Source organism: Vulpes vulpes, chromosome X (assembly GCF_048418805.1).
Source record: "Vulpes vulpes isolate BD-2025 chromosome X, VulVul3, whole genome shotgun sequence".
In the NCBI taxonomy this organism is placed as follows: domain Eukaryota; kingdom Metazoa; phylum Chordata; class Mammalia; order Carnivora; family Canidae; genus Vulpes; species Vulpes vulpes.
In genome coordinates, this window is record NC_132796.1 from 52,044,102 (window position 1) to 52,056,232 (window position 12,131).

The following is a 12,131-nucleotide window of genomic DNA, read 5'->3' on the forward strand; positions in this document are numbered from 1 at the left end:
ATCTGGTCCAGTGTATGATTTAAAGCTCTCGTTTCTTTGGAGATGTTGTGCTTAGAAGACCTATCTAGTATAGAGAGAGCTAGATTGAAGTCACCAAGTATAAGTGTATTATTATCAAAGTATTTCTTCAGTTTGGTTATTAATTGGTTTAAATATTTGGCAGCTCCCACATTTGGGGCATATATATTGAGGATTGTTAAGTCCTCTTGTTGGATAGATCCTTTGAGTATGAGATAGTGTCCCTCTTCATCTCTCACTATAGTCTTCGGGGTAAATTTTAATTTATCTGATATAAGGATGGCTACCCCTGCTTTCTTTTGAGGACCATTTGAATGGTAAATGGTTCTCCAACCTTTTATTTTCAGGTTGTAGGTGTCCTTCTGTCTAAAATGAGTCTCTTGTAGACAGCAAATAGATGGGTCCTGCTTTTTTATCCAGGCTGAAACCCTGTGCCTTTTGATGGGGTCATTAAGTCCGTTCACGTTCAGAGTTACTATTGACAGATATGAGTTTAGTGTCATCATGATATCTATTCAGTCCTTGTTTTCGTGGATTGTTCCACTGAACTTCTTCTTAAAGGGGAATTTTAAGAGTCCCCCTTAAAATTTCTTGCAGAGCTGGTTTGGAGGTTACATATTCTTTCAGTTCCTGCCTGTCTTGGAAGCTCTTTATCTCTCCTTCCATTTTGAATGAGAGCCTTGCTGGATAAAGTATTCTTGGTTGCATGTTCTTCTCATTTAGGACCCTGAATATATCCTCCCAGCCCTTTCTGGCCTGCCAGGTCTGTGGAGAGGTCTGCTGTTACCCTAATATTCCTCCCCATAAAAGTCAGGGACTTTTTTTCTCTTGCTGCTTTAAGGATCTTCTCCTTATCTTTGGAGTTTGCAAGCTTCACTATTAAATGTCGAGGTGTTGAACGGTTTTTGTTGATTTTAGGGGGGGATCTCTCTATTTCCTGGATCTGAATGCCTGTTTCCCTTCCCAGATTAGGAAAGTTTTCAGCTAGGATTTGTTCAAATACACATTCTGGCCCTCTGTCCCTTTCCACGCCCTCGGGAACCCCAATTAAACGTAGGTTTTTCTTCCTCAGGCTGTCATTTATTTCCCTTAATCTATCCTCATGGTCTTTTAATTGCCTGTCTCTTTTTTCCTCAGTTTCCCTCTTTGCCATCAACTTGTCTTCTATGTCACTCACTCGTTCTTCCACCTCGTTAACCCTCGTCGTTAGGACTTCTAGCTTGGATTGCATCTCATTTAATTGATTTTTAATTTCTGCCTGATTGGATCTAAATTCTGCAGTCATGAAGTCTCTTGAGTCCTTTATGGTTTTTTCTAGAGCCACCAGTAGCTGTATAATAGTGCTTCAGAATTGGCTTTCTGACATTGAATTGTAATCCAGATTTTGTAACTCTGTGGGTGAGAGGGTTGTTTCTGATTCTTTTTTTTGAGGTGAGGTTTTCCTTCTAGTCATTTTGGTCAGTGCAGAGTGGCCAAAAACAAGTTGTATTGGGAAAAGGAGAAAAAGAGAGAGAAGGAAAGAAAAGAGAAAAAAGAGAAAGAAGAAAAGGGGAAAAAGAAGAAAAAGAGAAAGAAAAAGAAAGAAAGGAGAAAAAAAGGGGGGTGGGGTGGGGGAAGCAATCAGAAATCAAGAAGAAAGAAAGAAAAAAAAGCACAAAACAAAACAAAAACAAAAAAACACGGGGGAGTATCTTCCGATTCTGTATACTTTAAGTCCCTTGACTTCCCCTGGAACTGGTCCGTCTCGCTGGTCTTCTGGGGGAGGGGCCTGCTGTGTTGATTCTCAGGTGTTAGCACTTGGGGGAGCTGCTCTGCCCCTGCCTGGTGCAGGGCTCAGTGGGGGTTGTTTAGCCCGTGAGGTCCCAGGAGGAACAGCCACAGTGGCGGGTTGGCAGCTCTGGGAACCTGGAGTCAGCTCCCGCAGTAACTCCGGGGCTCTCCGTCTGCAGGGCCTGGGGGCTCCCGGGCGAGGTCGCTGATCTGCTCAGTTCCAGGCAGGAGCGTCCTTGCTTTCCTGGGCCCTCCCGGCCTCTGCCTGTCCTGGGGGGAGGCCGGATCCTGGGCTGTGTCCCGGCGCCCTGTGCCCCAGGGCCTGCGCTGTTGGATTCGCGCTCCGGCTCCGCAGCCCCCTCCGCGGAGCCTCCGCCCGAGCCCCTCCGAGCTGCTCCAGGTCCCGCCGTGCACGCTGCAGCCCTTAGGGAGCTCGGCGCATCTCCCCGGGCGCAGGTGTCTGTTAGTGTCCCAGGGAGCCTGAGGGCATCCCCGCCTTTCTGGGGATCCTGCTCCAATTCCCCGGGAGGCCTTTCCGCCCGGAGAGGTTGGTGCAGCTCCTGCTCCTCCGGGACGGGGCTCTTCTGTCCTGGGGACACTCACCGCGGCCTCAGCCCAGCTCCTCGCGGGGCCCCTCCCCCTTGGAGGCGTTTTGTTTCTTTATTTCTTTTTTCCCCGTCTTCCTACCTTGATTGAAGCGCGAACTCTTCTCACTGTAGCATTCCAGCTGGTCTCTCTTTTTTTTTTTTAATTTTTATTTATTTATGATAGTCACAGAGAGAGAGAGAGAGAGGCAGAGACACAGACACAGGCAGAGGGAGAAGCAGGCTCCATGCACCGGAGCCTGATGTGGGATTCGATCCCGGGTCTCCAGGATCGCGCCCTAGGCCAAAGGCAGGCGCTCAACCGCTGCGCCACAGGGATCCCGTCTCTCTTTAAATCTCAGCCCGAATTCGTAGATTTTCAGGATGATTTGAAGGTTTTCTAGGTAATTTGTTGGGGACAGGTGATTTGGAGACCCTACTCTTCCGCCATCTTGCTCCTCCCCCCAGAGCCCTAATTCTTATTTGAAGAACACGAAACAGCCTCTGCATACTCAAGTGTATCATTCTTGCTTAGATCATGGTTGCCATAGATTCTTCTCGGGGTTCATCTATATCTTTTTATTGTTGTTCTTGTATGAAACTATAGATGGACGTTTTGCTCAGCAGGTTGGAAAAATCTCCAGTCTCTCTTTTACATCCCAGATGGGATATGAGCCAACAAGATGGCCAGTGTTCTTATGGGCTCAAAGGGGAAAGAAAAGAAAGGAATTAACTAATAGAAGAATTAGTACAGGTTTTGGTGAGCAGCTTTGATAAATCTCAACAGACTCTCCCTCACATCCTGATAGGATAAATGGCCCTGAAAAATGGTATCCCTTTTGGTTAGCAATAAAGGAACAAGAAAGGGATGGTTGCTTAAGGGGATTGTTTTGTTTTAGTTTGGGGAGATTTGAGCATGTACAAAGACTGAAAAGAAGGAATTCGTGAAAGGAAAATAAGTTGAAGGTCTAAGGGAGAGGGAGAAAATCAAAGGATCCAGGGTCCCAGAGAAAATGGAGGGAACAGAAACTAGCAGAGGCTGAAGGGGAAATAAAGGTAGTTATTTATTACTCTGAAACAAGGAGAGGGAAGAAGGAATCAGTACCAGAAAAAAAAAAAAAAGACTGTGAGGTGAGGAGAGGGAAAACCTTCCCCTGTGGAAAACTTTGATCTCCACAATGTATTTGTTGAAATCATCCACTAATAGAGTGAAGGGAGGTTTACGGTCTTGAAAATGATGAGTGTTTAGAATAACTGGTGTAGTGGAGTAGGAATGAGGAAGAAAAGTTTATCAATTGACCAAGAGTTCAGCTAAAGTCAGATAGCAATGTTTTAAAATGAATGGATCTAGTTTATTTGGTTATGTGACTTTCTTCGGCATTGCAGCCTATGGAAACTTATACACACACAGAAACACACACAGAGAGTTTAACCTGTGACTGGGAATTAACATGATAGGAAGGTGAGTTCTTGGGAAAGCCTAACTGAAATGATCAGTCACAGGGTCCAGTTTAAGGCCTGGGAGAAGATGATCTACTGGGAGTATTAGAAAGTATCGGGGTGCAGGCTTAGTCAGTTAAACATCTGCCTTGGCTTAGGTCACGATCCTCTGGTCCTGGGATTAAGCCTCATGTCAGTCTCCCTGCTCAGTGGGGAGTCTGCTTCTCTCTCTTTCTCTGCCCTCCTCTGCCCCTCATGCTGTCTCTCATGTGCTCTCTTACGAACTCTCTCTCACTCTCTCAAATAAATAAAAAATTTTAAAAAATGAAAGTGTCAGTAGGGGCACCTACTGTGGCACAGTCAGTTAAGTGCCCCAACTCTCCATTTCAGCTCAGGTCATGATTTCAGGGGTGTGAGATTGAGCCCTGTGTCATGCTCTGCACTCAGTGGGGAGGCTGCTTGAGATTCCTCCTCTCTCTCCTTCTGCCCCTCCCTGCTCACACACACACACACACTCTCTCAAATAAATAAAATAAATCTTAAAAAAAGAAAGTGTCAGTGAATTGGTCACAATATAGGTGAAGAACAGGATTCATGAAAGAAACGAAAGGATACTAGGATGTAGTCAGGAATTTTGGAGCTCAGGATCTTGTAAATATGATTGTTTCTAGTTATAAGGGAGTCCAAAGTATGGCCAAGTAAGTAAAAGGTAGAATAGCATTAACAAAAATGGTCCCATTTCTTTATCATTTAACTTTGTGGAAGTATCTTATTTAATTCCCCACTACAACCCAACGAGGTAGATAGATTTGCCTCATTTTAGAGAGGAACTTAACCCAAATCATATAGATAGTCAGTAATAGAGCCAGGTTAGAACCTAGGCCTATTTGACACCAAAGCCCATGCACTTAACCACTATATATAGCCTTTTCATAAAAAAACGTAATCATGGGAAGATCGGGGTCTTTAGAAGGACCTCAGTGATTATTATAGGATTTAAGAAGAAAAGCTGGGAAATAAAGAAGTATAAAAGAATCTTTAACCCTTTTAAAGGAACAAGAGATAATGTATTCCTGTGTTGGTGTCATAGAAAGAGCATAGGACTTAACTGAAATCCTGAGATAGAATGTCAGGCTTACCACTCACCAGCTATTTGACTTTAAAAAAGTCATTGAACCTCTGCACTGGTTTCCTTATCTGTAAGGTGAGACTGATAGTAAAAATAATTTAGCAAGATGATTATAAAGTAGCTGTTCATCTAATTTCTCAGTGTTAAGAATTAAATGTGATAATGGATATAAAAAGTAAATATACAGGGACGCCTGGGTGGCTCAGCAGTTGAGTGTCTGCCTTTGGCTTAGGGCATGGTCCCAGGGTCCCCGGATCGGGTCCTGCATCAGGCTTCCTGCATGGAATCTGCTTCTCCCTCTGCCTATGTCTCTGCCTCTCTTTCTCTCTGTGTCTCTCATGAATAAATTTTAAAAACTTTTTTTAAAAAAGTAAATATACAAAGATTGTTGTCACAGTGATAGTTATTTCTGTGTCTATGGGAAAAGGGCAAGAAGTGCCAGCAAATTCAATGTGCATACCCAATGTTTAGACCTTTGTCCTCAGAAAAGTGAATAGGATCAAGAAGTTTCATTAAGATTGATGATTTAATATTTCTGTGTGGTTTTTATTTTATGCAGGTGTACGTTCGATGCTTTACTAAACAATTTGAATTTTGTTTCCTGCTATTAGGTATTAATATTAACCGAGGCCTCCTGTGCTTGGGAAATGTAATCAGTGCTCTTGGAGATGACAAAAAGGGTGGCTTTGTGCCCTACAGAGATTCCAAGTTGACTCGACTACTTCAAGGTAAGCACTGCTTCAGTGTTTTTAAAAATAAGTGAGTAACTCAGAATAATAGGTGAAGGTGAAGATGGGACAGGGAAACAGATTGTTGGACTATCACATACAGAACTATCTAATTGATAAAGAGGAAAGAGACCTGTTGGCAAGCAGGATTCTAAGGTAACGGAAAGATGTCTTTATATATGCCTTTGAGAGCCAAGAAGTCTATAGAGTGACAACTGTTCTTTATACCTGAAAATAAACTGGATTACTGTTTATTAGTGCTTATTAAACAGAATTCCTTGAAGAATTAAAACCTACCCAGAGGGGGCATCCTAAGAATGTTTAATTCCAATAGTGGCTCCTAACTTACTGGGGCCAGGCCCCAGTTGTTTTAAACTGATTAACTCCTGAAATCACAGTCTTAAGAATGGGGACACATGGAATAAGATTCTAAACTGTATCATTTACACATCAAAAATCTTAGTATTTTTATACTGGCACAAATAGGAAATTTGCAGATTCTTAAGAATTTTTTTCTTAGAGGTCTGAGTTTGAAGCCACCAACCCAAATGGAGAGCTTTGCTTGCACTTTACTTGTTTGATTTTATTTCCTCCTGTTGTTCTTTTTCAGATTCTCTAGGAGGTAATAGCCATACTCTTATGATAGCCTGTGTGAGTCCTGCTGATTCCAATCTAGAAGAAACATTAAATACCCTTCGCTATGCTGACAGAGCAAGAAAAATCAAGAACAAACCTGTTGTTAATATTGATCCCCAGACTGCTGAACTTAATCATCTGAAGCAACAGGTATAAGGGCTTTAAAATTTGATGGAAAAAATTATAAGTATGTGAGTAGAATGATAGAGCTCCTATTTCTCAGCTTCTCCTCTACCAGAGATTTAGAGATGTGAGCTAAGCATTCTATTAGTTTGGGAAAACCTTAAAGTAATTTCTATTGGCATGTTTATCATCACTGTAAGATTTGGAGGTGGCATTGGAGATTTCACTGAAAAAGAAGTGAGCGCTGAGAGATAAGACAAGAATCAGATCCTGAAAGTCTTTATATGACTTCTTAGAGAATTTGTAATTCAACCTGAAAGCTATGGGGAGCCGCTGAAAGATTTTCAATAAGTAGGTGACATGGTGAAATGTGGTGTTTTAGGGAGATCACTATAGCAAGCATAGAGAAAGTAGATTAGAAGTGGGTATGACTAGAAGTAGGAAAATAAATTATAGTAGTGCCCCTGTTTATCCATGGTTTCACTTTCCAGTTTCAGTTACCCATGATCAACCATGGTCTAGAAGCAGGTGATTCTCCTTCTCACATATCGTCAGAAAGTTAATAGTAGCCAAGCACTATGTCACAGTGCCTTTATCATTCACCTCACTTAGACACTCATCACATAGATATTTTATCATCTCATATCATCACAAGAAAAAGTGTAAGGGCAGTATCTCAATAAGATATTTTGAGTGGGGAAGACCACAGTCCCATAACTTTTATTATAGTATATTATTATAATTGGTCTATTTTATTATTAGTTATTATTGTCAATCTCTTACTTGCCTAGTTTCTAAATTAGACTTTATCATAGGTATGTATATATAGAAAATATAGTATATAGTATAGTATATAAAATATAGTATATATTTTACTATATTTAGTATAAAAATATATATAAAATATAGTAAATAAAATATAGTATATAGTATATATAAAAGCATAGTATGTATAAAGTTTGGTACTAGCCGCAGCTTCAGGCATCTTTTGTGGGTCTTGGAACATATCCCCCACAGATCTACTATAGACTATTGTAATAACCCAGATGAGAACTATGACCTGAACTAAAGACAGTAGCCATAGAAATTAAGAGAAGGGTACAAATTAGAAAGAAAAAAACCCCAAGGAGGTAGAATGTATAGAGCTTGCTTGGTAACAGATTTGATGTGGAAGGGCAGGCAGGGAGAATCAAGGTTGTTCTCGGATTTCTTGCTTAGACAACTGATTAAATGGTACGACCAACCAATCACTGAGTCAGGGAAGACAAGAGGGAAAACAAGGTCAGGTGGGAAAATGGAAACAGATTCAGTTTGGGACATTTTGGATTTGAAAAGCTTGGGGGACATCTAAATACAGTTGTTCAAACATAGCTGGCCATTTGGGTTTAACCTAGAGAGGTCTGAGCTGAAGATACAGATTTGAGAGTCATTAGCATTTAGATGGAATCTGAAATTAGAGTGGACGAGATCAAAGAGTACATGGCACATTTAAGGTACTCTTAAATATTTGCTGAATGAGTGAATGGCCAAGAAGAGAAGAAGGCCAAAGACTGAACTCGGGGGGAACAGCAGTATTTAAGGAATGAGGAAAAGAGGGAAAACAAAAAGATAAGAAGGAGTCAACAGGTAGGAAGAAAAGCAGTGGTATTGTGGGAGATAAGGAAGAAAGTTTGGAGAACCATCAAAAGTACAAATGTATAAAGTAAGATAAGGACTGGAAAGTGTCCATTGTTTTTTTTTTTTTTTTAATCAAGGTGACCTCAGGGAGAAGAAGGTCAGGGGAATGATAGCATATTGTTGTGGGATGGTCAGTGAATGCTAGGTAAGGAAGTGGAGGATGCTGGTAGGCTCTTTCAAGAAGGCAATAGCTAGACAGTCAAGGGTCAAAGGATACAGGTCTATTTGTGTTTAAAAATATGGAAGAGACTTGAATCAAGTGGAAGAAGCAGTTGGGAGAGACTGAAACTGAGAATAGGGACTAGTTGCTAAGGGACCATCTCTAAGTAGTTGAGATCCTGAGCACAAATAAAAAGAGATTGGCCTTAGACAGTAGAGGGGATACCTGTCACCAAGACAAAAAGAGAAGAGGTTAGGATAGGAAGAATACAGTGACAATTATTTAGAGGGAGGAGAAGGTGAACTGAGGGGTTTTCAGCCTGACAGCCTTTATCCTCTCAGCACAGTAGGAGGCAAGGTCTTCTTAGCCCAAGCAACCAGATAATGGGGTAGAGGGATCAAAGAGACCACAGAGGCTTGTAATCATGGAAACGGAAGAGGTAGCAGACCAGGAGCATGCATTTGTGGTGGTATCAATATAACTGGTTGTGCAACAGCTCAGTAGCTCTGGTGGAGAGGTGAGAAGGCAGGTAATTGGATTGACCCAGGCTTGTGTGTGTGTGTGTGAAACGGCGCGGGGAGGGGTCAAGTTTTCTTGCCTTCCAGGGTATATAGTACTCTTTCCACTAGGAATCTAGAATTTCCCAGCTGTGTAGTGTTTACTCCATCTCTGGCCTTCCTCCTTGGTGATTATAGCTACTATTGAGTTAAGTCTATAGCTTCCCTTCCCTTCTCCTCCTTTCCCTCCCTCCCTCCCTCCCTCCCTCCCTCCCTCCCTCCCTCCAGGGGTCACTGTAGAAAATATAAGTAATTTACCTGTTAACAGTGTCATCTCAATTATAAAATTCCATACTCTGTTCTGCTTTGCTATTTTTTATGTGTATTTTTATTGTCAAGAATACACTTCTTCCTAATCATTTATTTGTCCATTCATTCCAACAATAAATATATATTGAAAGCTATTATGTGCCAGATACTGTGTTAGAATACATTGTTGAACAAAGTAGACACAATTTCTGCCTTGGTGGAACTTACTGCCTAAGCAGGAGAGGCAAATACCAAACACATAAGCATACCAATAGATCATTTTCTAAAATGAGATAGTATGCTATATAGGGTAGTATGACATTGTGGAACAGGGTTTTCTGTTATATATCGAAGCTGAGAAGGCTTCCCTGAGGTAGCAATGTTTGAGTTGAGATCTGAGGGATTTGAGTAGGAATTATCTATGCAGAAAAGAAGAAAGAGGCTTCCTGGGAGAAGTAAAAGCATTTGTGGCAAAGTGTAGTGGTTAAAAGCATTGACACTGCAGTCATACTGCCCACATTCCAATGCTGGCTTTATAACTCGATAGCTAGGTACCCTGGCCAAATTATTTGTGCCTCGGTTTCCCTTTCTATAAAATAGAAATAATTGTACCTGCTTCATAGGGTTTTTGTGAGGGTTAGATGAATTAATACACAGAAAACACTTAGAACAGTGCCAGGCATATACCAAGTCTGAAAAGGTCCTGATTTAGGAAGGCATATAGTATATTTGAAGAACTGAAGGAATGCCAGCATGGCTAGAGCATAGGGAGCCAGGAAAGAATATTCCGATATGAGACTACAGAAGAAGCAGAGACCTGACCAAGGCCTCATGGATAATGTTAAAAATAATGTTAAGCAGGGTGGTAACAATGTTAATTTGGTCTGGCTGCTGTGTAGAAATGGGTTATAGTGGAGCAAAAGTAGATTCATGGAGATGACTGAATATAAAGGTCTACATTCAGAAAGATTTGTGTTTGAGATAAACTTGGAAGTCACCATTTTATAGATGGTAATTGAAACCATTAGGCAGAAACAAGACATGATGGAGTGTCTATAAAGCAAGAAGACTGATACTGAGCTTTGAGGATTTATCATCTAAGCACAACTGGCACAAAGGTTAACCAAGAAAGAGCCTTAGTAGATCAGCTAGGAGAATAGAAGGAAAAGCAGGAAAGTATGGTGTCTGGTAAGCCAAATGCTACCAGTCAAGTAAAATGAAGACTGAAAAATAGTGACATGCAGAACATTGGTGACCTTAGCAAGAATTACTTCAGTGGAATGCTATGCGCAGAAATCTGCTTAGAATAGCTTGAGGAGGGGCACCTGGGTGGCTCAGTCGGTTAAGTGTCTGCCTTTGTTTGGCTTAGGTCATCATGATCTCGGGGTCTTGGGATCAAGCCCCACATCAGGCTCCCTGCTTAGCAGGGAGTCTACTTCTCCCTCTGTCCCTCTCCACCATTCATGCCCTCTCTCTCTCAAATAAGGGGTCTAAAAAAAAGACTAGTTTGAGGAGCAAGTGAGGGGTGAATAAAAGGAAATGGATGTAATGAGTATAGACTCTTCTCTCAAACTTTGTTTTTTTTTTAAGATTTTATTTATTTATTCATGAGAGATACACAGAGAGAGGCAGAGACACAGGCAGAAGGAGAAGCAGGCTTCATGCAGGGAGCCTGACATGGGACTTGATCCTGGGTCTCCAGGATCAGGCCCTGGACTGAAGGCGGCGTTAAACTGCTGAGCCACCGGGGCTTGCCCTCTTCTCTCAAACTTTGTGAGGGAGAGAAATAGGGCAAAAGAGATAGAAATGGGATTGAGAGGGGCGCTTTTGCTTTAAGACAGGAGACACTTGAACATATTCTCTTTTTTAAGATTTTATTTATTTGAGAGCACTCACGAGCAAGGGGGAAGGGCAGAGGGAGATGCAGACACCCTGCTGAACAGGGAGTTCCATGTGGGAGAGGATGATTGCATGTACACTCCGGTTTTGACTGTTCTGGAATTTCATTAATTTGCTTCTTCTCAGAACCCTAAAGTACTTAACTGTACTTTAAGAATTAGCATCTTCTGGGATGCCTGGGTGGCCGGCCTTGGGGGCCTGCCTTCGGCTCAGGTCGTGATCCTGGGATCCGGGATCGAGTCCCGCATCAGGCTCCCTGCTAGGAGCCTGCTTCTCCCTCTACCTATGTCTCTGCCTCTGTTTCTCAGTCTGTGTCTCATGAATAAATAAATAAATCTTTAAAAAAAAGGAATTAGCATCTTCTGTATTGTTTCTATTTCAGGCCATAGGCTTCTCTTTGCCAACTAGATTATAAACTTGACAATAAGACACAAGAGTTTATTCTCATGGGTACATGAGAATCCCCCTCACATTACCTAGCCCAGTGCTGAGTTTGGTTTTTAAAAAATAGATGTTAAAAAAAATAGATGCTCAATAAAAAGCTATTAAGATGCTTAGGTAAAAAGAACAACTCATCTTCCAAGTACTAGTCATTCATATAATGCTGTTTGGACTTTTATCATTGACTCATCAACCCTGAGGCATTCTGTAATGCCTAAGATATATCTTAGATTCCATAGCTATCAAATAAATTTACTCTGGCTAACTGTAGTAATTTAGCTGATAAGGGGTAAATAGCTTTTGATCAGTGATTAGTTGACTATTTTTCTTTGCTTTTCCCAGGTACAACAGCTACAGGTTTTGTTGCTACAAGCCCATGGAGGTACCCTGCCTGGATCTATAAAGTAAGAGTCATAGATTAATTTTAAATGTATATTCTAGCGGAGGTCATTTCTCCTGTGGTTGTTTTCCCCTGACTGAGTAAAGTTTCTGGTAGCACCTGGCATCAAGGTAGGGATCTTGCCAAACTTGTAGTTAGCTTTGAGGCAGCCTGATGTGATAGAAAGAACATGGGTTCTGGCCTCAGAATTTTATTAACTGGGGGACACCTGGGTAGCTCAGTGGTTGAGCATCTGCCTTCAGCCCAGGGCATGATCTGGGGTCCAGGGATCGAGTCCCTCATTGGGTTCCTGGCAAGGAGTCTGCTTCTCCCTCTGCTTA

The 12,131-nt window shown here is 41.7% G+C and overlaps 1 protein-coding gene across 3 annotated transcripts in view; it reads left to right on the forward strand.

Annotated features, from left to right (window-relative positions):
* Positions 1-12,131, forward strand: part of KIF4A (kinesin family member 4A) — a 126,121-nt gene that overhangs the window by 43,145 nt on the left and 70,845 nt on the right. For all 3 annotated transcript variants that reach the window (XM_072744539.1, XM_025982856.2, XM_072744540.1), the window contains 3 exons: positions 5,553-5,669; positions 6,280-6,455; positions 11,754-11,815. In XM_072744539.1, the coding sequence (XP_072600640.1) occupies positions 5,553-5,669; positions 6,280-6,455; positions 11,754-11,815 (355 nt within the window). The remainder of the gene's footprint in view (positions 1-5,552; positions 5,670-6,279; positions 6,456-11,753; positions 11,816-12,131) is intronic.